Consider the following 27,837-nt stretch of genomic DNA (forward strand, 5'->3'; position numbering starts at 1 on the left):
GGTTTTTGATATAAATATGAACTTGATTGAACAAAACATGCATGTATTGTATAACATAATGTCCTAGGAGTGTCATCTGATGAAGATCATCAAAGGTTAGTGCTGCATTTAGCTGTGTTTTGGGTTTTTGTGACATATATGCTTGCTTCAAAAATGGCTGTGTTATTTGTGTCTATGTACTCTCCTAACATAATCTAATGTTTTGCTTTCGCTGTAAAGCTTTTTTGAAATCGGACAATGTGGTTAGATTAACGAGAGCCTTATCTTTCAAATGGTGTAAAATAGTCGTATGTTTGAAATATTGAAATTATTGCATTTTTGAGGTATTTGTATTTCGCGCCACGCGATTCCACTGGCTGTTGAATAGAGTGGGACTAGCCCATAGAGGTTAAGCTGTGGAAGTGTTCTTTGTGATGTTTGGATGATAAAGTTCATTTATCTTTTACAATAAAAGGTGAAATTTACGAAAGAAATTATGAAGACCTTTATTTCCCATCGGTACAAAACACTGTTTAGATGCTTTTGTGACAACAATGCTGTTTAGATGCATTTGTTGCATCATATGTTCTGTTGCTACTGTTCCAATCACAGATTTGCGATGGTACACAGCAGGGACCACTCAACAATGATCACAAATATGTGATCGTACCCGTCAAAGGGTTAACAAAGAGCTGCAGTCGGATTTAAAATGGGTGACAAGTAATAAGCTCGTACTAAATATTTAAAAAACTAAAAGCTTTGTATTTGGGACAAACCATTCCCTAAACCTCAACTAAATATTTTAATGAATGTGGAAATTGAGCAAGTTGAGGAAACCAAACTGCTTGGCGCAACCACAATTGTGCTATTGTGTGTGTTTCTTTTGTTGCGTTATTTGTAACTTATTTTGCACATAATGTTTCTGCCACCGTCTCTTATGACCGAAAGGAGCTTCTGGATATCAGGGCAGCGATTACTCACCTCGTACTGGATGAAGATATTTTCTTTAACGAGTCGGACGCAAAGGATTTACTTCAGACACCCGACAAGGCCCAAAGCCCTGTGATTTGCATGAGCAAGAGACGGCAATATCGGGGACGTAGGTTGGGGTGCCTAGCAAGGATCCGAATGTGAGTACGTAATCTGCCTCTACCATCAGTCCTATTAGCCAATGTACATTCATTGGATAACAAAATAGACGAACTACGATCACGGATATCCTACCAACGGGACAGTGAAAACTGTAATATCTTATCTTTCACCGAGTCGTAGCTGAACGACAACATGAATAACATACAGCTGGCGGGGTTTACGCTGCATCGGCAAGATAGAACAGCCGCATCCGGTAAGACAATGGGTGGCGGTCTGTGTATATTTGTAAACAACAGCTGGTGCACGAAATCTAATAGTAAGGAAGACTCAAGGTTTTGTTCACCTGAGGTAGAGTATCTCATGATAAGCTGTAAACCACACTATTTACTAAGAGAGTTTTCATCTATATTCTTCGTAGCTGTTTATTTACCACCACAAAACGATGCTGGCACTAAGACCGCACCCAATGAGCTGTATAAGGCCATAAGCAAACAGTAGCCGGGGAATTGAATGCAGGGAAACTTAAATCCATTTTACCTAATTTCTACTAGCATGTTAAATGTGCAACCAGAGGGAAAACATTTTTTTTAGATCAACTTTACTCCACACACAGAGACGCACACGTACAACGCTCTCCCTCTGACTCCATTTGGCAAATCTGACCAAACCTGCCTACAAGAAAAAACTAAAGCAGGAAGCACCAGTGACTCGGTCAATAAAGAAGTGGTCAGATGACGCAGATGCTAAACTACAGGATTGTTTTTCTAACACAGACTGGAATATGTTCTGGGATTCTTCCGATGGCATTGAGGAGTACACCACATCAGTCATTGGCTTCATCAATAAATGCATCGATGACATCATCCCCACAGTGACTGTATGTACATACCCCAACCAAAAGCTATGGATCACGGGCAACATCCGCACTGAGTTAAAGGGTAGAGCTGCCGCTTTCAAGGAGTGGGACTCTAACCGGGAAGCGTATAAGAAATCCCACTATGCCGTCCGACGAACCATCAAACAGGTAAAGCGTCAATACAGGACTAAGATTGAATCGTACTACACCGGCTCCGACGCTCGTCGGATGTGGCAGTGTTTGCAAACTATTACAGACTACAAAGGGAAGCACAGCCGAGAGCTGCCCAGTGAGTCGAGCCTACCAGATGAGCTAAATTACTGCTATGCTCACTTCGAGGCAAGCAACACTGAAGCATGCATGAGAGCATCAGCTGTTCCGGACGACAGTGTGATCACAGTGAGTAAGACCTTTAAACAGGTCAACATTCACAAGGCCGCAGGGCCAGACAGATTACCAGGAGGTGTACTTCGAGTATGCGCGTACCAACTGGCAAGTGTCTTCAAAATACTTTTTCAACTTGTCCCTGACTGAGTCTGAAATACCAACATGTTTCAAGCAAAGCACCATAGTCCCTGTGCCCAAGAACACTAAGGTAACCTGCTTAAATGACTACCGACCCGTAGCACTCACGTCTGTAGCCATGAAGTGCTTTGAAAGGCTGGTCATGGCTCACTTCAACACCATTATCCCAGAAACCCTAGACCCACTCCAATTTGCATACCACCCCAACAGATCCACAGATGATGCCAGCTCCATTGCACTCCACACTGCCCTTTCCCACCTGGTCAAAAGGAACACCTATGTGAGAATACTATTCATTGACTACAGCTCAGCGTTCAACACCATTGCGCCCTCAAAGCTCATCACTAATCGAAGGAACCTGGGACTAAACACCTACCACTGCAACTGGATCCTGGACTTTCTGACGGGCCGCCCCCAGGTGGTAAGGATAGGTAGCAACACATCTGCCACACTGATTCTCAACACGGGGGCCGCTCAGGAGTGCGTGCTCAGTCCCCTCCTGGCACGGCACGACTCCAACACCATCATTAAGTTTGCCAACAACAAAACAGTGGTAGGCCTGATCACTGACAATGATGAGACAGTCTACAGGGAGGAGGTCAGAGACCTGGCCATGTGGTGCCAGGATAACAACCTCTCCCTCAACGTGATCAAGACAAAGGAGGTGATTGTGAACTACAGGAAAAGGAGGGCCGAGCACGCCCACATTCTCATCGACAGGGCTGTAATGGAGCAGGTTGAGAGCTTCAAGTTCCTTGATGTCCACATCACCAACAAATTATCATGGTCCAAACACACCAAGACAGTCGGGAAGAGGGCATGACAAAGCCTATTCCCCCTCAGCAGACTGAAAAGATTTGCCCTGGGTCCTCAGATCCTCAAAAAGTTCTACAGCTGCACCATCGAGAGCATCCTGACTGGTTGCATCACTACCTGGTACGGCAACTGCTCAGCCTCTGAACGCAAGGCACTACAGAGGATAGTGCGTACAGCCCAGTACCAATCACTGGGGCCAAGCTTCCTGCCATCCAGGACCTCTACACCAGGCGGTGTCAGAGGAAGGCCCTAAAAATTGTCAAAGACTCCAGCCACCCTAGTCATAGACTGTTCTCTCTGCTACTGCACAGCAAGCGGTTCCGGAGCTCCAAGTCTAGGTAAAAGGCTTAACAGCTTTTTCAGTTCTGCCCACAAATTTTCTATGGGATTGAGGTCAGGGCTTTGTGATGGCCACTCTAATACCTTGACTTTGTTGTCCTTAAGCCATTTTGCCACAACTTTGGAAGTATGTTTTGGGTCATTGTCCATTTGGAAGACCATTTGCAACCAAGCTTTAACTTCCTGACTAATATCTTGAGATGTTGCTTCAATATATCCACAAAATTTTCCTCCCTCATGATGCCATCTATTTTGTCAAGTGCACCATTCCCTCCTGCAGCAAAGCACCCCCACAGCATGATGCTGCCACCCCGTGCTTCAAGGTTGGGATGGTGTTCTTCGGCTTGCAAGCTTCCCCCTTTTTCCTCCAAACATAACGATGGTCATTATGACATCAGACCAGAGGACATTTCTCCAAAAATTACGAGCGTGGTCCCCATGTGCTGTTGCAAACCGTAGTCTGGCTTTTTTATGGCGGTTTTGGAGAATTGGCTTCTTCCTTGATGAGCGGCCTTTCGATATAGGACTCGTTTGACTGTGGATATAGATACTTTTGTACCTGTTTCCTCCGGGTGTCCTTCCTGAGCGTTATGACGGCTGCGTGGTCCCATGGTGTTTATACATGCGTACTATTGTTTGTACAGATGAACGTGGTACCTTCAGGCATTTGGAAATTCCTCCCAAGGTTGAATCAGACTTGTGAAGGTCTACAATTTTTTGCTGAGGTCTTGGCTGATTTCTTTTGATTTTCCTTTGATGTTAAGCAAAGAGGCACTGAGTTTGAAGGTAGGCCTTGAAATAGGTACAGTCAAGTTAGTGTATGTAAACTTCTGACCCACTGGAATTGTGATACAGTGAATTATAAGTGAAATAATCTGTCTGTAAACAATTGTTGGAAAAATGACTTGTCATCCACAAAGTAGATGTCCTAACCGACTTGCCAAAACACACAGGCACAGAAACACATTTTAATATTGTTGTATGGTATTGTACATTTTGTGTTGTGGATATGTAGTGGTGTGGTGATGTTATGTGATGTACTGTTTTATTTTGTTTTTTGTTTATTTATTTTGTGATGTGCCTTAATGTGTCTGAACCCCAAGAAGAGTAGCTGCTCCTTGGCAGCAGTTAATGGGGGTCCATAATAAATACAAATAAAACATAGCTAACATATTCATGTTTCACCTATTCCTCTCTGATTTAAGATACAGTTGCACAAACAACATACTTATCTAGGCCTAGACCAGCATTAGTACCAGGCTGTATTTATTAGCTATCTACATTTGCTCTGACTCTTAGTACATTTAGCAAGCTTGCTAACTAGTGTTTAGCATTAGCGGCTAACCAGATGTATTTTAGCCACAACTTGCTAAGAAAAGATGAACTAGCAGACTGTAGTTTGCAAACAGTAAGATACACAAACTAATAGTGTAATTGTAGAACGCTTGTGGAAAGCAGCATTGTTTACACCAACATCTTGTTGCATCTATCTTCCCATGCAGACCGCGGCAAGAAAGTGTTTGCAACTCTGTGGTCGAACAACTGCTCTCTCCTTGAGTGACAGGCGGCAGGGCTTGGTGTAGGAAGAGGCATACAGCAGGAGGAGGGAGAAAGACAACTCAAATAGCAAACGGAGTAAACTATAAAAACTGACATAACATGTGCGGAGCTGCGTATCACATTTAACAAACCAAACATTGAAATACCGTTATTGAAGGTAAAGTAAAAACCCAAACCGGTCCATGCATCAATACGGGTATATAGTAAAATACAATATACCGCCCAGCCCAGCCTTGAAATGTCTTTGGTGTGGCAAAATATTATATCTCACCAGCACCTAATGGCTGTAATGTATGGCATTGATATGTATCTTACATTCTGAATGCTGATAGTGAGGTCTGTCTTGAAGTGGTTGAAGTCTTTGGCCAACTCGTACCCATGGTGATAGTAAGTAAACAGCCCTTGAAGAAATGCCAGCAACTAGAATTGATACAAAGGACGAAACGGAAAGGAAACGTGGTTGAGAAACGTAATTCAATTCCATCAACCTAATCTACTGTAATTTGATTTGAAAGGTACTTGTTGTCAGCTATATTTATTCTGTAGACAGTGTCATGGAGAGATGACTAAGCATGTAAGGTGTATAGAGTACAGTAACAGTATTAGGGTTGCAAAACTCCAGTAACCGTCCCAAAATTCCCAGATTTTCCAAAAATCCTGGTTGGAAGATTACCTGAATCAGGAGGGAATAAGCAGGAAATCGGGAGACTTCCTACCAGGATTTCTGGAAAACCTTGGAAGTTTAGGAAAGTTCATGGAATTTTGCAACCCTAAACAGTATAGACAGCGAGATTGACATGCTCACTCACCGGCTCTACGAAGTCAAACATCTTCCTCTCCTGGACCTCCTGCACCTTGAACACGTACTCCAGAGACACCTCGTAGAAATGCTGCCGCACGTGGTCCACCTGACTGTCTGCCTGCACCACACACAAAATGATGGGGTGCTGTTTTAAATGACTTTCAGGTGAAACACTCAGTGAAGTAACGCTGTTTGCTCTCCCATCTGAATGGTCGTGCTATACACCACAAAGCCCGCCACATTATCTCCACCCACTTCAACTTTGCTTTGATCTCCTCCCATTTAGGTGTGAGATACCGGACAACTCTGAGGCGCACTGTGCGTTTCGGGAGGAGTTTCATTCCGAGGGCTATCACCATAGAGAACAATTCCATGTCATTTCTCCCATGGACGGGGGGGGGGGGAGAGAGGGGAGACTATTCCTGACTGGCTGTTGCTTGTTTCTTCCATGTTTCATATTTGTTTTAAGTATCTATGTGTGAGCTGTGACAAGATTTTCCTCTTGTAGGACAATAAACGTGATTCTGACTCTGTTTGAACTGACTTACAGCGCACACACACACACACACACACACACACACACACACACTACACACACACATACACACACACATACACACACACACACACACACACACACACACACACACACACACACACACACACACACACACACACACACACACACACACACATACACAAACACATGCATCTTAACATAAACACACGTAATGACTAGCCAACTCTAGCCCATTTTGATTGTGGGAAAGGGGAACAATGTATGCTTACTTCATGAAGATGTGCTTCTTTCTTCTTTGCTGATAGGCTTAGGTGCTTCTCCAGGACAGCACAGTACTTCTCTGTCTCTTTGTCGTATTTCTTCTTGGCTTCCTGTGATAGACAGTCAAAAGGTCACCAACAGTCACCTTGTTTCCAAGTCCTGGACACCACATAGTACAATTAATATTGACATTTTATTGAAGAGGATGTCCCATTGAGGTCAAAAGACCTCTTTCTCAGGGGAAACCTCTATATAACACATAGAGCTCTGTTTCGGCATCATCACTGCCGCCTTCCAATAGAACATCCTTTCCAACGAGTCATGGGTATTCTGGTATGTCCAGGGCTTAGCTTTACAGACAGATTTAGAGGAAAATATTGTGAGACGCAGGTTGAAATCACATCTCCTCTAGTGCTGCTGAAGCCAACAGAGACAGCCCACAGCTGGTGGGAAAACAATAGAGCACTATAAACCCGCACTTTAGACAGACAGACGGACAGACATAACAGGATGTCTCTCCCAGCCTCTCGCACATACTGTAATCAGACAGACAAGACAGACCAAGGTGTCTCTCCCAGCCTCTCTCACAGACAGACGGATAGATAGAGCAGGGTGTGTCAGTAACATACAGTACAGCACTCCTCACCCTGGGGTGCACTGACTGTGTCCACACCTACTACTGACTGATGTCATCATGATCCCTGTCCACCCGGTCGCATGACCCGGCCTTTCATCGCCAGCCAGTTTCCACAGGACGTAGAACCAACCCTCCTCAGAACAGAAGGACGACTACCAACAGCTGCACAACACATCATTACAGAGCATCCTAATGTAAGTAACAAAGGACCCTTCAATTTGCTCTAACCCTTAATAATAAATTAACCCATATCATGTCTGTTATACACTGCAAACATGTTCCAATGTGGGCTCTTTGAGTTCAAGTATCCCTTTTTGGAACAATAAATTATTCTTCAAACATTTAATTAATCTACACATTCTTTTAACTTAGACTTCAAAATAATGATGTGGTGAGAGGTAAAATCAGAAAGAGTTATATCAATACGTAATAAAGTTCACTAACATTTCTTCATTGACAATCAACCAAGTAAATCCTGATGCCCTTTATGTGACACCTGTATTGACCAGATGGTGGCAGTGTCTTATCACAACAGGCCTGTCAGCTCTGGCAGACAGAGCAGAGAGCAGTTTAGACTCAGAGGTACAGTATAGGGAGAGCTCTGAATGCTGTCATCAATGGGGATTTAATAAAGGGATGCTATTCCTTGTGGTGTATACATTTTAGACCTACACAAATGTAACTTCTGGAACCAGAACAACCAGGACAAAGTCAGTTACCTGCCAGACTGAGGGGGAAACTGCTAATATTTGAGTGATCAGTGCATTTCTTAAAAATCTGGTACTGTAGCAGCGGATAGGTTCAAATGTCCCTTGTCTTTCAAGGTTTAAGAGGGATTATGAGATGGCGACATAACCCAAAAAAGACTATAATCCACTTTATACTCCACAAGGGATTGTAAAATCACACAATGACCCAGTAGTAGGGATTATCGGGACATTTAGAGGGGGATACCCCACCCCAGCATGGGGGAGTCAAATCATAATATCTCCTTACCTTGGCAGCACTGATCTGCTCCTTCCTGAACCGCTCCAGTGGCATGATCAGCACATCATCGGCATTCTCAATCTGAGGAGAGATACAGAAAGTCACAAGACAGCTGACAGGAAGACACTCTACTGACATACTGTATAAAAACAGATAGGCCTGCTGCCAAACCTTCACTTATTGGTTATACAACACTTGAATTCCAAAGCAGTGAGCCCATGCTCCAGCATATATCTGACACTCACCATCCGCGTTCTCTCATCCTCCAGGTTCTGCAAAACTCCAGCAAACTCCTGTAGAGACTTTGCTGTAGATGGATAGAGATAAACAGGCCAGCCAGACAGACAGACAGGGGCAGAGAGGGAATACAGAGAGAGGATAACAATATATAATGAGTCAGTGGTCATCATTTGGCTCCATACAAAATCTACCATTCCACATTTGTGCCCTTGCTTGCATAACAAGGCTTTTAATTTGAAATCCTAGGTTACATGCTTGCTTTAGACCATAGTGTGTTTTCAACTAGCAAGCTATTGCCTGTTCCCTTCCCTGCTCTAGGTCTAGCCAAGAATGACTGCATTGTTTTGGGTCAGAGTTTCCACTTGAGATGCCACAATCCTGTTCCAACATTTCCACTTGACAGAATAGTACTCTCCAAATGTAGACCTCAAGTCACTTATAACTTTGAATTCCTACTGTGAAAAATATTCCAGGAATGTACTTTCAACATAATGGCAAGTTTATTCGAGGTTATTACATTTCATCCAACTCCATCCAATGAGCCTAATTGTGTTTATAACAGCCTTCCTGTACCAATTAGGTGCACTATAAGTGCAATTAGGTAGAACAAGACAGCTAGGCCAGAATGTGTACAGCTGAGTGCAGACTAATGGAGTGCATTAGCACTACTACAGTTGATCTGAATGTAGTGCAGCCGTTGGTTACAGTCGAGGGTGGTAACTGTTAATACACAACAATAGCATGCAGGACAGTTGAGTGTGGTACAGCTGAATGTGATGGAGGGCGTTACTAGCTCACCGATACATATCTCGTCGTCCGTCTCTGCGTCTCCTATGCACTGGAACTTAAACTCATTGAGAGACTCCGCAAACTTCCTCTTGGCTGTGGACAGATCTGAACAGGGACAGAGAAAGGGCAAGTCACGTTAACAAAAAGAGGGAGGCATGTGGGCATCTTTAAAAAGAAATGCACGAGATGCTAAAGGCTCCAGCTATTTTGCTCTACTTTGCACAGGTTTTGTGTCAACCATTCTCACACAGCCAGAGAGAGAGAGGGAGGGAGGGACAGAAATTGGCCATGCTTGTGTAAATAGCATGAGCCCTTCCTGCGGCCCTATGTGCGGAAAGATTTACAATCTCTTGCCAGTCCGAATAAATGAAACACAGGCCCTTGCACTTTTTCATAAATACTGGATGCCTCAGCATTTCAAGTAAGCTCTCACCTCAGGAGAGAGACTTCGGCACTGGCTATAAAACGCCAATTGGTTCAGAGTTCACTCTCGTAAAAAGTGAGTCACAACGTGTCGCTGGTATGAAAGCTGATGTACCTCAGGCAGGCCACCTGATCCAACACCAGTTCCTTGTCATGTTTCACTACACCTCTGAAATGGCTCAAATTAGGTACTGTTGTTTCTCGGTAAGGGGAATGTTGGAGACTGTTGAAGAAGGATTAGGTGAGTGACAGACTGTGCTGTAGAGGATAGGTAAGCCAAACACCCTGTCACACAAATAGCAGTACGGGGTAACAGATGTGAGAAAGACTTGGAGCTAGGGCTGGGAAAGGCCTGACATTTCCGCTGTAGATATATCAGACAGCAGGCCTGTCATGTCATGCCACCTCTCCTCCGTGAGGTTTTCCACACATTTCTCCAGCACGTCCTTCACTGAATCCCTCGCTGGATCTCTCTGTCTCCCTCTCTGTCTCTATCCTGTCTCTCTCGCTCTCTCTGCTTTTCGTCAACTTCAGACTTTTATTGTCACTCTGTAGGCTGCATGACAACATCAACTGAGTGTACAAAACATTAGGAACACCTTCCTAATATTGAGTTGCACTCCCTTTTGCCCTCAAAACAGCTTCCATTTGTTAGGGCATGGACTCTACAAGGAGTTGAAAGCATTCCACAGGAATGATGGCCCATGTTGACTCCAATGCTTCCCACAGTTTTGTGTCAAGTTGTCTGGATGTCTTTTGGGTGATGGACCATTCTTGATACACAGAGGAAACTGTTCAGCGTGAAAAATCCAGCAGCGTTGCAGTTCTTGACACACTCAAACCGGTGCGGCTGGCACCTACTGTACTGCCATACCCCGTTCAAAGGAACGTAAATCTTTTGTCTTGCCCATTCACCCTCTGAATGGCACACATACACAATCCATGTCTCAATTGTCTCAAGGCTTAACAATCCTTCTTTAACCTGTCTTTTCCACTTCATCTACACTGATTGAAGTGGATTTGTACACTCAGTGTTTTGTACACTCAGTGTATATGTTTGGTATGACAATGAACATGACATAGTTAGCTAATGCACAAACAGATTTCTTAACCTTCTTAAACCATCCCCACCCAGGTCGTGACCAGGAGAGTCCCAGCACGGAGCTTCATGGCCAGGGTAACCCAGCTCCTGCACCCCCTACCCCAGGCCCCATACCCAGACTGGATATTGGCATGGCCGTGGCGGCCTGAGACATGGATTGGATGTTACAATTTATACGAGCATTAAAAACTCAGCCTGCTCCAGAAAGTATGCTGCCATAAAACAGGCTTCCAGGACTTCCTTGAGAGGTTGATTCATTGGGAGAGGTCTGGTCAACGTTTACGACAATAGGTCTCTTAATGGGTTATTTCATGCACCTATGCATTTCTGGGAGTGTCTACACTCTTAGAAAAAAGGGTTCCAAAAGGTTTCTTCGGCAGTCCCCATAGGACAACACTTTTTGGTTCCAGGTAGAACCCTTTTGGGTTCCATGTAGAACCATCTGTGGAAAGGGTTCTACATGGAACCCAAAAGTGTTCAACCTGGAACCAAAAAGTGTTGTCCTTTGGGGACTGCCGAAGAAACCTTTTAGGTTATAGATAGCACCTTTTTTTCTAAGTGTGTAGGGCCCTGTCTGACATATTGGCACTAGGGTTGAGCTTCTACGACATGCCACTCCAAATATCGCGATATCCAATATAATTGTTTTGCGCATTTACTAAGTAAATAATTCCTGACTGCAATATTTGTGCTTATTTACGATATTATAGTCGCATTCTCATTAAATAATCTTTGTGTGACTAAAAAATAAGGCTTAGTTAATTGTTTAGACTTAATTTTCAACATATTGATACAGGCAAACTGATAAAACTGCACAGTTTTGATTTGTAAAGTTCAAATACAGTAAAGTCTTGCACATCACGATATAGCGTCAACGTCAAATGTCACAATATCGATTTAATCCTATATCGGCCCAACCCAAATTGGCATATGACCCGATGAAGTAAAATAAACATCCAATACGTTCTGGCTAATGGACAGCGACACATCTCAGTCACACTAGCATTATTCTGTGTATTGGCATCAATACATATACACACTACATTTTACCAGAAGAATCACTCATCGTCAAGAGAACTGAGATGCATGCTGAACTCACAATGTTTTTCCCAAATCAAAACCACATTGTTGGCGCATCCGGTTCATTCTAGCCATTTACAATCGTTCCAACACAAATGAAATAATATGAATCACCTCTGCAGCCAGTTGGGTTTTTTGGAAAGAGATCCCTTGTGAGAGATGCTCTAACTCAATCACAGGGCAAAGGAAAACACCATCAACAAATGAGTCCCATGTGTCCAGCTGGATAACTGCCTGGATAACTGGCTCATACAGAGAGGAGCATTGATAACACTGTCTGGGATTTCTGTTCATTGCAAACTATGGATCTATCTATACAGTATATGTCAATTGCCCTGTTTACCTAAGCGCAACATTAGCATTAAGCTAACTGCTGCCACTGCTGTTCCGCCACTGGACGTCTGGATGTCCTGAGAGGCCAGAGGAGGAAGGATAGCGGCCAGGGACACTCGCTAAAAATAAATGACCCTATTGACACCCGCCTCTCCAGCCCTCTTCCCCCACTTCAGCAACAAAATTACCCCCATTCTTCTCCTACGCTATTCTCTGCTTCCTGATCTCCGGCCCGCGACACAATGGTGCCGCACAGTCCCGCTCTCTAGCCCCCGGAACACATTCTCACAGTGACAGACACAGGCCGGGAGAGAGGGAGAGAACGGGAATCCGCCAGAGTGCCTGCACCCAGAACAAAGAAACGTAAAATATGACAAACGATAGCAGCAGTACACATTGACCGTGTCAGTGAAAGTCAGTCCGCAGCAGGGTGGAGTGGGAGCAGCGTGTGTGGGGTGTATGAGAGAAACATGGATGAATCTTATCACAACTCTTTAGGCTGTGCGTGTTTTAGGCTGGACTGGTTAGGGAGTGGTTAGGGGCCTGGTAGTACCAGCAGCGCTGTGTGGTTCAGGCCCTGATATGCCCTTTCAAATGTGTGTGTGTGTGTGTGTGTGTGTGTGTGTGTTTGTGCACGTTTGAGATATGGCCATGGTTCGTTAATGATGTCCCCATCTATAGTTCACCACACAGTTGGTCTAATCTCACCCTCAGTGCACCCTCAATGAGCATGGCCCCTGTGTTGCAGATGCATGACATAGAGTTGAAGTCGGAAGTTTACATACACCTTAGCCAAATACATTTCAGTTTTTCACAATTCCTGACATTTAATCCAAGTAAAAATTCCCTGTTTTAGGTCAGTTAGGATCACCACTTTATTTTAAGAATGTGAGCTTCAGCTTTTAGTTCTTTCATCACATTCCCAGTAGGTCAGAAGTTTACATACACTCAATTAGTATTTGGTAGCATTGCCTTTAAATTGTTTAACTTGGGTCAAATGCTTCGGGTAGCCTTCCACAAGCTTCCCACAATAACTTGGGTGAATTTTGGCCCATTCCTCCTGATAGAGCTGGTGTAACTGAGTCAGGTTTGTAGGCCTCCTTGCTCGCACATGCTTTTTCCAGTTCTGCCCACAAATTTTCTATGGGATTGAGGTCAGGGCTTGGGTATTGGCCACTCCAATACCTTGACTTTGTTGTCCTTAAGCCATAACTTTGGAAGTATGTTTGGGGTCATTGTCCATTTGGAAGACCCATTTGCGATCAAGCTTTAACTTCCTGACTGATGTCTTGAGATGTTGCTTCAATATATCCACATAATTTTCCTGCCTCATGATGCCATCTATTTTGTGAAGTGCCCCAGTCCCTCCTGCAGCAAAGCACCCCCACAACATGATGCTGCCACCCCCATGCTTCACGGTTGGGATGGTGTTCTTCGGCTTGCAAGCCTCCCCCTTTTCCCTCCAAACATAACGATGGTCATTATTACCAAACAGTTCTATTTTTGTTTCATCAGACCAGAAGATATTTCTTCAAAAAGTATGATCTTTGTCCACATGTGCAGTTGTAAACCGTAGTCTGACTTTTTTATGGCGGTTTTGGAGCAGTGGCTTCTTCCGCATCTTTGCTGAGCGGCCTTTCAGGTTATGTCGATATAGGACTCGTTTTACTGTGGATATAGATACTTTTGTACCTGTTTCCTCCAGCATCTTCACAAGGTCCTTTGCTGTTGTCTGGGATTGATTTGCACTTTTTTTTGGAATTGTGATACAGTGAATTATAAGTGAAATAATCAGTCTGTAAACAATTGTTGGAAAAATTACTTGTGTCATGCAAAAAGTAGATGTCCTAACCGACTTGCCAAAACTATAGTTTGTTAACAAGAAATTTGTGGAGTGGTTGAAAAACTAGTTTTAATGACACCAACCTAACTGTATGTAAACTTCCGACTTCAACTGTACCACAGACACACACATGCGCGTACACACACGCACGGATACACACACACACGCTCCCTGCTGCTGGCCTAGCTCTGTATCATTAAAGATTGCTGGGGAAATACCAGTGAAACAAATACAGTGCTGTCTGTGAGTATGTGCATGTCCGTGCATGCGCGTGTATGTGTCTGTACAGAGGCTCCCTCAGTATAAAGCCCGGGCCCTGTAACCATATCAACAGGATATCCACAAGTACCCAGAGTCCTATGCAGCGCTTTGTTGCACACGGATCTGAATAGCAGCACTATTCATTTAGGAAAACAAAGGCATATTACAGCAGCAACTAGGGCTGTCGCGGTGACCGTATTACCGCCACACTGGCAGTCATGAGTCAATTCCACATGACCGTTGAGTCACGGTAATCTCCTGTTATGCACTCTGGACATGCTTTGGTAATAACTATCAAGCCCTGATGGCCTGGTGCTCAGGGCTCTGTTGTCCCTATAACTACTCTGACATCAATGCAAATGCAATGGTAAGTCACATCAAACACTTCTCATCAAAACAGTATCATGCTTTTAAAACTCCCGTCACTGTGATGATCAATTTGAAGAAATGTTCAACTGCAGGTTGAAACAGTGGAAAACATGGTCGTTGTGGACGTTGTTTCAAAGCCTAACAGAACGAATTTGACAGCTTTCTAAGGTGAGGATTCATTCAAAACACTCATATGTATACTAGAGCTTATGCATAGGCTTATGAGCCCAAGCCCGAAAAAAATAAAAAAATAAATAAAAAATCTGATTGTGCCGTTATACAATACATAGCCTACCACATATCACGAATGGTAGAAAAAGATCAAACAAAACTGATTTAAGATGTCTTTTGCACATAATTGGCCTAGCCTTTACTCCAAAATTATACAAATTAGAGTAATCGCCTTTGTGTGTAGACTATGTTACTGTGCATAATGGATGGACTGATTACCTTATGCTATGCTCCAAAATGTCTATCCCTGAGTCTGGGAGAGAACAAATAGCCCTAGGTGATGCTGTTGGTTCATTGATTGTGCAGGGCAATTTTGAATAGCCTGGTAATAGAGAATGTCTTATATTTTCAGAATTAATAGGGTGACACATTACCTTTAGGTACAGAATATGTCACCATCTCCTCCTCCCTCTCCTTTATTCCGTTCTCCAGCATGCAGAGGGGCTGTCAAAAGTTTTGTGAAATATGTTTCATTGCAAAAAACATGTTACTGTCAATGTTCGATTAGATTTCACTTGGTTTCCCAAATGAAGCACCGGGTACCTGCAGGAACAGGGTTGGAGAGCCCATGGCATACAGAGTACTGGGTACCTGCAGGAACAGGGTTGGAGAGCCCATGGCATACAGAGTACTGGGTACCTGCAGGAACAGGGTTGGAGAGCCCATGGCATACAGAGTACTGGGTACCTGCAGGAACAGGGTTGGAGAGCCCATGGCATACAGAGTACTGGGTACCTGCAGGAACAGGGTTGGAGAGCCCATGGCATACAGAGTACTGGGTACCTGCAGGAACAGGGTTGGAGAGCCCATGGCATACAGAGTACTGGGTACCTGCAGGAACAGGGTTGGAGAGCCCATGGCATACAGAGTACTGGGAACCTGCAGGAACAGGGCTGGAGAGCCCATGGCATACAGAGTACTGGGTACCTGCAGGAACAGGGTTGGAGAGCCCATGGCATACAGAGTACTGGGTACCTGCAGGAACAGGGCTGGAGAGCCCATGGCATACAGAGTACTGGGAACCTGCAGGAACAGGGTTGGAGAGCCCATGGCATACAGAGTACTGGGTAGCTGCAGGAACAGGGTTGGAGAGCCCATGGCATACAGAGTACTGGTAACCTGCAGGAACAGGGTTGGAAAGCCCATGGCATACAGAGTACTGGGTACCTGCAGGAACAGGGTTGGAGAGCCCATGGCATACAGAGTACTGGGAACCTGCAGGAACAGGGTTGGAGAGCCCATGGCATACAGAGTTTAGACGGAATATCACCTGTTGCGCAGAAAAAAAGTGATTGATGCTTGGAGTGAAATAAGTGTTGTTATATTTATTTCTCAGCTGCTCATATAAAGCACATGCTCTGCTATAAAACTGAAGCAGCCTACCAGGCATCGTTGAAAAATGGACCGGCGGGGAAGCACGCGGCCTCCATTCCCTATTCGAGTGCATACAGATTACACATATTTTTTCCCCTGCTCCTGTTCATGCCATTTGATAAAGGGACATTCTAAATAAAAACTCATTTTACATATTAGTAAAGAGAAGATTGCATTTATAATAGTCTGATCATCAATAGCCTTTAGTCGCATCATGCAGCCCATATATGTTTTGATTTCTAAGACATTCCAAGGTTTGTGTCATTCAGAACTAAAGTTGCCAAATAAGTCACTGGACAGTTGTACGGCATTGTCCAGTCCCAGCCTGCCCGCCTGGCAGTGACGGTCGACCAGGAAATATCCTTGTCTGAACTCTTTGAGAAGCTTTTTTTTTGCTACTTTCTCAAATCATCAATAGTCTATAGTCATGCAGCCCATATATGTTTGGATTTTCTAAGACATTCTAAGGTTTGTGTCATTCACAACTAAAGTTTCCAAATAACTAAATCTAGCATATAGGACCTGTTTCAAATGATCACTTTTATGCTCAACATAGCCAGTTCATACGCTCACTTGCTCTGGAATGGGAAAAATATCCTTTCTATTTTACTCAGATAAGTTCAAATATATTCTTCTTACTATAAAATCATATAATATAAAATAATGACACGGGAGTTAAAAGCATATCTTGCCAGCTAAACGAACAAGCCTATAGCCTATGGCATGGAGCATAGCCAGATAACATACAGTATGCCAACTCATATTCTGTTCTTCTGAAATACATTTTCTTCATACCATAATGATTCTTTAGACCTGACAAAAATACATAAATGGATTTATTGTGGTGGTGTATATTCAATTGATTTATTATACTTTTTTAAATAGATGTTGCAAAGGTGCGATTACAGCTTGTATGGGTGGAGGTCTGAAGATACTAAACGTGGTTATGTTAATCAACGGTCAATTACTGTGAGACTGGCAGGCTTTTGCATGACAATAACCAGCTGACAGAATTTCATGACCGCCACAGCCCTAGCAGCAACACAGCATTGGATGTGGCTCAACTTCCGACTTGACCCAGACAGCTAAGGAAACATGAGAACAGTGCTAAGCTGAAGGAAGGGTGGCTACATCACAGTCATTTCAGTTAGGGCTTAGATATGTGACTACAGTCACTTCAGCTAGGGCTTGGAAATGTGACTACAGTCATTTCAGTTAAGGCTTGGATATGTGACTGCAGTCATTTCAGTTAGGGCTTGGATATGTGACTACAGTCCTTTCAGTTAGGGCTTGGATATGTTACTACAGTCATTTCAGTTAAGGCTTGGATATGTGACTGCAGTCATTTCAGTTAGGGCTTGGATATGTGACTGCAGTCATTTTAGTTAGGGCTTGGATATGTGACTACAGTCCTTTCAGTTAGGGCTTGGATATGTGACTACAGTCATTTCAGTTAAGGCTTGGATATGTGACTGCAGTCATTTCAGTTAGGGCTTGGATATGTGACTACAGTCCTTTCAGTTAGGGCTTGGATATGTGACTACAGTCCTTTCAGTTAGGGCTTGGATATGTGACTACATTCACTTCTGTTTGGGCTTGGCAATACAGTTGGGTGAAAAAGAAAGATAAGACCACAGTCTTAGGGCTAATACAAGGAATAGCATCAGCACTGTGACATTCTAGGACACACATTGAAAAGTACACTACATGTCCAAAGGTATGTGGACACCCCTTCTAATTAGTGGATTTGGCTATTTCAGCCACACCCATTGCTGACAGGTGTATAAAATCGAGCACACCGCCATGCAATCTCCATAGACAAACATTGGCAGTAGAATGGCCCATACTGAGTGACTTTCAACGTGGCACTGTCATAGGATGCCACCTTTCCAACAAGTCAGTTCGTCAAAATTCTGCCTTGCTAGAGCTGCCCCGAAGTGGTAGGCCACACAAGCTCACAGAGCGCCGAGTGCTGAAGAGTGTCGCGCCTAAAAAACAACTGTCCTCGGCTGCAACACTCACTACCAAGTTCCAAACTGTCTCTGGAAAAACCGTCAGCACAAGAACAGTTCGTCTGGAGTTTCATGAAATGTGTTTCCATGTCCGAGGGACCGCACAAAAGCCTAAGATCATCATGCGCAATGCCAAGCGCATGGAGTGGTGTAAAGCTCACTGCCATTGGACTCTGGAGCAGTGAAAATGTGTTCTCTGGAGTGATGAATCACTCTTCACCATCTGGCAGTCCGACAAACAACTCTGGGTTTGGCAGATGCCAGGACAATGCTACCTGCCCCAATGCATAGTGCCAACTGTAAAGTTTGGTGGAGGAGGAATAATGGACTGGGGCTGTTTGTCATGGTTCAGGCTCCTTAGTTCCAGTTAAGGGAAATCTTAATGCTACAGCATACAATTACATTCTAGACGATTCTGTGCGTCCAACTTTGTGGCAAAAGTTTGGGGAAGGCCCTTTCCTGTTTCAGCATGACAATGCCTCGTGCACAAAGTGAAGTCCATACAGAAATGTTTTGTCAAGATCAGTGTAGAAGAACTTGACTGGCCTGAACAGAGCCCTGACCTCAACCACAGCGAACACCTTTGGGATGAATTGGAACGCTGACTGCGAGCCAGACCATATCGCACAACATCAGTGCCGACCTCACTAATGCTCTTGTGAATGGAAGCAAGTCGCCACAGAAATGTTCCAACATCTAGTGGAAAGCCTTCCCAGACGTGTGGAGGCTGTTATAGCAGCAAACGGGGGACCAACTCCATATTAATGCTCATGATTTTGGAATGAGATTATTCAACGAGCAGGTGTCCACATACTTTTGGTCATGTAGTGTATCAAGGCGTAGATAGTTATAGAATTTCAGAATATCACAGAATTTCCTGAAAATTATCCTCACAGTGTGTCCCTAAGCTGTCACTCAGATAGAATACCAACATGAACCAAAATCATCTCGTGTTACTTCCAGCTGACAATTACAGATTTCTCTGACGTTTGTTCATTTAAACCCACATTTCTATACATAGACCTTCCATCAAACAAAGGAACATAACACATAATGAGTATTCTAACACCCATCAAGCTAAACAAGAGCATCGCCACCCAGTCCCTCTAATCATATCTTGCTGACTTCAAACTGACTGAGCAGAAATTGCAGCGCTGTGAAATTGACCCAAAAACAACACAGCCCAATTCCACAGTTTCCTCTCCAGAGAGAGCAAGGGAGAAAGGGAAGGAGGGGTGAGACAACAGACAACTTTGTTCTTCCTCCTCAATCTCTATGGCAATGACCTTAGCATCCCATTAACTTAAGGAAACATGTAATGTATCTACAAGTATATACAAGTACAATCTTGGAGTTTTTTGAGTCCTTTCGTTTGTATCTGTTTGTCAGAATGATGATTATAAACTGATCTGGACACAGACAACACGTGTTTCTGTGACGTGGCCCAGGGAGGAAACAGAGGTCTCAGAGCTGTTCTCAGAGACAAATGGGAGGTAAGATGGAGTGGAAATGAGTGTATTCCACTTCTGGGATGTGCCAGGTGACCCTGCCAACAGGAAGTAAGGGGTCAGGGGACATCATTATATTCTGCTCTGTCAGCTCTATCAGTCACAGCCAGCTCTCTCTCTCCTCTCTCTCTCTCTCTCTCTCTCTCTCTCTCTCTCTCTCTCTCTCTCTCTCTCTCTCTCTCTCTCTCTCTAAGAGGAGGCTGGTTACATGAATGGGGAGAAGTCAGTGTTGGGCCTGTGCTCTCTTTTTGTGGGATTGTGACCTTCTCATTACCCAGGACATGATGCACAGGAAATTCCCCCAGGGCCGTTTCTAGCTTTTATGGAGCCCTAAGTGAGATTTGGTTGGGGCCCACCCCATCTTGCAGGCACCCTAGCAGTGGCCGCTTATGTTGCTTATGCCTAGAAACGGCACTGACTTCCCTTTATATGACCCCAGGATGACTGAGTTCAAACTGTGTAAAAGAGAACAGCATAACATGCCACCAGTCCCAAGTAGGGCTGGCACAATTACTGTATAACTGTGTAACCGACAGTTCTCTTTCGTTTTCGTAACGGGTCGCCATATGACCTATGGGAACTCTTTCCCCTTCACGCGATGTGATTGAGATGCTTAATAGCCTAGTGGTTAGAGCATTGGGCCAGTAACTGAAAGGTGGCTAGATCAAATCCCAGAGCTGATAAGGTAAAAATCTGTTGTTCTGCCCCTGAACAAGGCAGTTAACCCACTATTCCTAGGCTGTCATCGTAAATAACAATTTGTTCTTAACTGACCTGCCTAGTTAAATAAAGGTAAAACAAATAAAAAAATATCAAAGATGTTTACAGTCACGCTACACCCTTACTGTACCCACATGACCTGTCACTATAAAAGGAGGTGTGGTGTGAAATACTGTCTTTTCATCACTGTCACGTTTATGTGTTTTATAATCCGAGATTGCTATTAATCCCTTTCAGACTACTTTCTTATGGAATTACAAGTTGATTTTTTTATCTAAACTACTCCCCCTCTCCCTCGTTATTGTGCCTTCCCATTCTAGCTATTTTTTAGTGCTTTTTGTCAAGCAGTTCTATCTTTGTGTGTTAGCTACTGTAGTTAGCTGGTTAGCTTCGGGCCTATCCTGTTACTTCAGAAGTTAGCTCGTAGCTAGCTAGCTAAATTAGCCACACATAGCTACTGTAGCTAGTTAGCTTGTTGTACATGTTGTTAGCACTTTTCGTGCCAGGCCCCGCTTGAATGAAACACCAGCCTGTTGATCAAGCATTACCACTCCCTCACTTGGAGTTTTGCTGTGATCATGGAGCTCAGCGGTGCTGTAGGCTACCTGTCCTTGCTTGACAGAGTCCACCAACGCCAAACCTGACAGTCCACGCAACCTCAGGAGGCTGAAGAAATTCGGCTTGTCACCAAAACAGTCACAAACTTTTACAGATGCACAATCGAGAGCATCCTGTCGGGCTGTATCACTGCCTGGTATGGTAACTGCTCCGCCCATAACTGTCAGGCTCTCCAGAGGGTAGTGAGGTCTGCACAACGCATCACCGGGGGAAAACTACCTGCCCTCCAGGACACCTACACCACCCGATGTCACAGGAAGGCCAAAAAGATCATCAAGGACAACAACCACCCGAGCCACTGCCTGTTCACCCCACTATCATCCAGAAGGCGAGGTCAGTACAGGTGCATCAAAGCAGGGACCGAGAGACTGAAAAATAGCTTCTATCTCAAGGCCATCAGACTGTTAAACAACCATCACTAACATTGAGTGGCTGCTGCCAACATACTGACTCAACTCCAGCCACTTTAATACTGGAAAAATTGATGTAATATATGTATCACTAGCCACTTTAAACAATGCCACTTCATATAATGTTTACATACACTACATTACTCATCTCATATGAATATACTGTACTCTATACCATCTACTGCATCTTGCCTATGCTGTTCGGCCATCGCTCATTCATATATTTTTTTATGTACATATTCTTATTCATTCCTTTACACTTGTGTGTATAAGGTATTTGATTTGATTTGAACAGCTCATGTTATAGACAGAAGCATGCGACATGGCAGACCAATCCGAACTCATCTCTCGGCATGTCCAGCCCATCCATTATCTCAGCCAATCATGGCTAGCAGGAAAGTTCCTGTCATTTTCTGTGGCCAAATAGTATTCGTATTTACAGATGGCAATCAAGGCATTTTTTTAAATTACGTTTAAATGCCTCTCCTGTGAAGTACTGTCGTGACGTGTGAGATACGCCTAGCTTTTTGAAACATGTCAGACGCTTATTACGGTGACCACAGTCATTTGGCTAACCAATAAACGTCATCCAAAATTCTATGAGCGTCACAGCCCTAGTCTATTTAACTTCCTGTAATATGATTTGCATGCACATGTATTATAAGTCATATTAATACCTCCAGATAATCAGGGTTCCGATGAGGCTCTTAGCTAAATGTATGTGGGTTGATTTCTAATCCTGATATTTAATTCAGATGCCCAGTCTTAGATTCTCTCCCTCTCTCTCTCTAGTAGCTGATTTCCTAAAGCAAAACTATCCATGCTAATATAAATATAGCTCTCTACCCTCTTCCCTCGTGTGCCAATCACATCCAGGCTCCCATGCTCTCCCTGTGCCCTTGTTGAGAGAGTAGTGTGGGTATACAAAACACATTGTTACTGTTTGGTGTTGCTTCGTAGCCTCCTCCGGACTCGAAGGAAAGGAGAAGTGGAAGGAATGAGACTCATTTCCCATCATCACCTGCCGGGGTCAGAGCAGCATGTTTCAAAAGACACAGGTCTTGCCAAAATACTCAAGGTCCTGTACGCCTAACTCCCCTTCCCCTCTTCCCTCTTCTCCCCACTTGCTCCCCAGTGTTCTCACACTACGGCCTTGCCAAACCAGAGAGCAGAGTTGAGAAAAGCGCAGAGAACAAATTAGCAGAGCCCAGAGGAGAGTAGAAGCACCCCCTGTTTCGCTCTGCTCCACCGCGCCCACTACAGCACAGGCCGAAACACGCTACACACACAGTGACACATGCTACACAAACACACACAGACACACACTCATTCACTTCTCACACACACTGACACACACACACACACACACACACACACACGTTACACACATACCTCTCAATAAAACGCTAATTATTCTCACTTGTGTCAATATCCCGCTGATGGTTTGACTGCAGCGTGAGACACAGGCCCGAGGTGAACTCCCTGAGGCCAGGCAGAGAGAGGGAGGGAGAGAGAGAGAGAGAGAGAGCACTACAGATGACAGAACAATTACCTGAATGTTCATGAAGACAGTGAGAAGGTAAGGTTAGTCATAGAGCTATGGCACAGATGCACTGTGGTTCTCCCCCACAGGGAATGAATGGATGCGCTCTACACAGAGGCCTTCAGTGTAGTCTGTCCAGTGAAGTCAGTCCACACAGCACATACATCAGTATAGTCTCACACTGCCACACTTTCAAACAAATGCAAGAAAGACGGAAGGAAATCAAGGTTCAGGAGATTATAATATGTCACAATGAACCAATTACTAAAACTTGATTAACGTTAAAGTGGCATCCACTTTAAGAGGGTCAAGAGAGGGCAGAACTTGACTTAGCAGACTTAAAGCCAGGACACACAGATAGTACAGTACAGTACATGTACACAAACACATGCAGGAACTCTGGCAGGGGCGCAGTGACCTATACAGTGACCTACACATGCAGGGCTCTCCAGAGGGTGGTGCGGTCTGCCCAACGCATCCCCGGGGGCACACCCTCCAGGACACCTACAGCACCTGATGTCACATGAAGGCCAAAAATATCTTCAAGGACATAAACCACCTGAGCCACGGCCTGTTCACCCCGCCATCATCCAGAAAGCGAGGTCAGTACAGGTGCATCAAAGCTGGGACAGAAAGACTGAAAAACAGCTTCTATCTCATGGCCATCAGACTGTTAAATAGCCATCACTAGCCGGCTCCCACCCGGTTACGCAACCCTGTACCTTAGAGGCTGCTGCCCTATATACATAGACACGGAATCACTGGCCACTTTAATAATGGAACACTAGTCACTTTAATGATGCTTACATTCTGCTTTACTCATTTCATATGTACAGTTGAAGTCAGAAGTTTACATACACCTTAGCCAAATACATTTAAACTCAGTTTTTCACAATTCCTGACATTTAATCCTAGTAAAATTAAAGTCTTAGGTCAGTTAGGATCATCACTTTATTTTAAGAATGGGAAATGTCAGAAAAATAGTAGAAAGAATGATTTATTTCAGCTTTTATTTCTTTCATCACATTCCCAGTGGGTCAGAGGTTTACATACACTCAATTAGTACTTGGTAGCACTGCCTTTAAATTGTTTAACTTGGGTCAAACATTTCGGGTAGCCTTCCACAAGCTTCCCACAATACGTTGGGTGAATTTTGTCCCATTCCTCCTGACAGAGTTGGTGTAACTGAGTCAGATTTGTAGGCCTCCTTGCTCGCACACGCTTTTTCAGTTCTGCCCACACATTTTCTATTGGATTGCGATCAGGGCTTTGTGATGGCCACTCCAATACCTTGACATTGTTGTCCTTTGGAAGTATGCTTGGGGTCATTGTCCAGTTGGAAGACCCATTTGCGACCAAGCTTTAAGGTCCTGACTGATGTCTTGAGATGTTGCTTCAATATATCCACATAATTTTCCTGCCTCATGATGCCATCTATTTTGTGAAGTGCACCAGTCCCTCCTGCAGCAAAGCACCCCCACAACATGATGCTGCCACCCCCGTGCTTCACGGTTGGGATGGTGTTCTTCGGCTTGCAAGCCTCCCCCTTTTTCCTCCAAACATAACGATGTTCATTATGGCCAAACAGTTCTATTTTTGTTTCATCAGACCAGAAGACATTTCTCCAAAAAGTACGATCTTTGTCCCCATGTGCAGTTGCAAACCGTAGTCTGGCTTTTTTATGGAGGTTTTGGAGCTGTGGCTTCTTCCTTGCTGAGCGGCCTTTCAGGTTATGTCGATATAGGACTCATTTTACTGTGGATATAGATACTTTTGGACCTGTTTCCTCCAGCATCTTCACAAGGTCCTTTGCTATTGTTCTAGGATTAATTTGCTCTTTCGTACCAAACTACCTTCATCTCTAGGAGACAGAACGTCTCCTTCCTGAGCGGTATGACGGCTGCTTGGTCCAATGGTGTTTATACTTGCGTACTATTATTTGTACAGATGAACGTGGTACCTTCAGGCGTTTGGAAATTGCTCCCAAGGATGAACCAGACATGTGGAGGTCTACAATTTTTTTTCTGAGGTCTTGGCTGATTTCTTTTGATTTTCTCATAATGTCAAGCAAAGAGGCACTGAGTTTGAGGTAGGCCTTGAAATACATCCACAGGTACACCTCCAATTGACTCAAATGATGTCAATTAGCCTATTAGGAGCTTCTAAAGCCATGACATCATTTGCTGGAATTTTCCAAGCTGTTTAAAGATACAGTCAACTTAGTGTATGTAAACTTCTGACACACTGGAATTGCGATACAGTGAATTATAAGTGAAATAATCTGTCTGTAAACAATTGTTGGAAAAATTACTTGTGTCATGCACAAAGTAGATGTCCTAACTGACTTGCCAAAACTATAGTTTGTTAACAAGAAATTTGTGGAGTGGTTGAAAAACGAGTTTTAATGACTCCAACCTAAGTGTACGTAAACTTCAGACTTTAACTGTATATACTATTATATACTATATTCTACTGTATTTTAGTCTATGCCTCTCCGACCTTGCTCGTTCTAATATTTATATATTTCTCAATTCATTTTTTTTACTTTCAGATTTGTGTGTATTGTTGTGAATTGTTAGATACTACTGCACTGTTGGAGCTAGGAACACAAGCATTTCGCTACACCCGCAATAACATCTGCTAAATATGTGTATGTGACCAATACAATTTGATTTGATTTTATTAGTTACAATAGCAAACAGGGCAGCTCATGACACAGCGCTGGCTGACAAAATAGAGCCCTTGAACAAATACACTGGAAACACGCCCTTTGTCTCTCTGAACAGCTGGCTTTCATCACATCTGCATGTGTCAGCATGCAGAATGAAGGCATGGGAGTGTGTGTGTGTGTGTGTGTGTGTGTGGTGTGTGTGTGTGTGTGTGTGTGTGTGTGTGTGTGTGTGTGTGTGTGTGTGTGTGTGTGTGTGTGTGTCTAAAGTTTGATGAGTGATGAAAGCAGGTCATGTGAGGATTGGGTCACACCCTGCTTGCCTCATTACTATCATCAGCGAAGCAACCTAGAAAATAGTTTTAGAGGGAAACGCACACAAACACAACACTCTCACTGCTACACTCTTCCAGTGCTTTATTGACTGACAAACAGAAACAGAGCATCCCAGGGAGTCAATCAGAAAAAAACTAATGAGACAAAGACTGTTAGCATTTTAGTGGCTGCTGTTTCCCCCCTGAAAGCTGAAGCCTCATCAGAAACAGAATGCTCCTTGGAACCAAACAAAGAGTTGTAACAATTGCTAACTCAAACCAAGACGACAATGGATCAGTACCACAAAGGCCCTGCTAGGAAGCCCAGAGAAATGGGGAGGAACAGTGAGAATGTATGTCAGTTATTGGGAACTAAAATAAAAAGTTAAGAGCCCAGTTCAGAGTGATTTTCAGAAGTAGAGAACAAGGAACACAGGAGGACTGTCCCGCTAAGAACAGAATGACAGCAACGTTTTTTGGACATCTTTATTTGATCCTGTCAGGACCGGCTGTCTTTTTTTGGTCATTTTCTGGTGCGGTCCGGACCAGCCTTGATTTCAAAGTCCAAGGATGTTGATTTTTGGTCTAGTCAATGTTTGGTTCAGATTTGGTCTGGTCTGGACCAGCCTTGATTTGGCCCCGAACCTAGACGTCTATGTTTGGTCTACTCTACTGTACTGACCAAACTTGTGAAACAAGCTTCTGATTTAGTCCGGTCTGGACCGGGCCAAATCTGAAGCTTGTTTCACAAGTTTGGTCAGTACAGTAGAGTAGAGCACAATAGAGTACAGCCCCAGAGGTTTCTCCTCTTTCCACTGCTTTCTTTCTTTCTTCCTTTCTCTGTTCGGTGTCTGTTCTCTTGTCCGAAACCAGGCTCAATGTTTGGACACATAGCTCGTTCCGTCTCCTATCAATGGGCACAACAAAGGCTACCATGAAGAACAGGAAGAATTCTTAATTTTGTCTCTTCCAAAGATACAGCAAGTAGAGAAACCGGGTATCAACGAAATCATCCAACGACTACCACAAAAACAGCAGTGCAGCAAGCAGCACATTAACATTAAAAATGAGATACACAGAAACCATAGAATGGAAACCACTTCCTCTGTGCGTCCATGACGTTTCATGTGGTGCAGCAGCGATAATTTAACTGTGACCCCCCTCTTGAAAACAGGAAGTCATATGGCCCCAAAAAGCTTGTTTTCTTCCAGGACAGCAGAGAGAGAGAGAGAGAGAGAGAGAGAGAGATAGAGAGAGAGAGAGAGAGAGAGAGAGAGAGAGTAAAAAAGATCTATTAAAGAGCGAGACTGCGACACAAGTCAACACATGGCTGCTGAGGAACATACAACAAAGTGTTTCTCCTCGTTTTTAGCACTGTGAGGTTCTTTTGGGCACTTCACAAAATATAAAATGCCAGAGAGGGGGGGGCGAGAGGGGGGTTGGAGGGATAAGTTGCTGCATATCACAAACCAGATTAGTCCAGGGCCATTTCCAAAAAGCCAGCCTCTCTAGCTACCACAAACTTGACCTTGGCTTCAGCCACTTACTAACAGACATAAACACTATGCATGATTCATTTTGGGAGCCAGAAACAAAAGTGTACATTTATTTGTGAAAAACGAGAG

At 43.9% G+C, this 27,837-nt stretch overlaps 1 protein-coding gene across 3 annotated transcripts in view; it reads right to left on the reverse strand.

Moving 5' to 3' along the window:
• Positions 1–27,837, reverse strand: part of LOC106567493 (rho GTPase-activating protein 26) — a 118,210-nt gene that overhangs the window by 52,226 nt on the left and 38,147 nt on the right. For all 3 annotated transcript variants that reach the window (XM_045693395.2, XM_014136787.3, XM_014136786.3), the window contains exons 2-7: positions 9,413–9,508; positions 8,620–8,681; positions 8,384–8,455; positions 6,759–6,860; positions 5,977–6,087; positions 5,483–5,587 (exon numbers count right to left, since the gene is read on the reverse strand). In XM_045693395.2, coding sequence (XP_045549351.1) covers positions 5,483–5,587; positions 5,977–6,087; positions 6,759–6,860; positions 8,384–8,455; positions 8,620–8,681; positions 9,413–9,508 — 548 coding nt within the window. The remainder of the gene's footprint in view (positions 1–5,482; positions 5,588–5,976; positions 6,088–6,758; positions 6,861–8,383; positions 8,456–8,619; positions 8,682–9,412; positions 9,509–27,837) is intronic.

This window comes from Salmo salar, chromosome 13, assembly GCF_965601325.2.
Source record: "Salmo salar chromosome 13, fSalSal1, whole genome shotgun sequence".
Taxonomy (NCBI): Eukaryota; Metazoa; Chordata; class Actinopteri; order Salmoniformes; family Salmonidae; genus Salmo; species Salmo salar.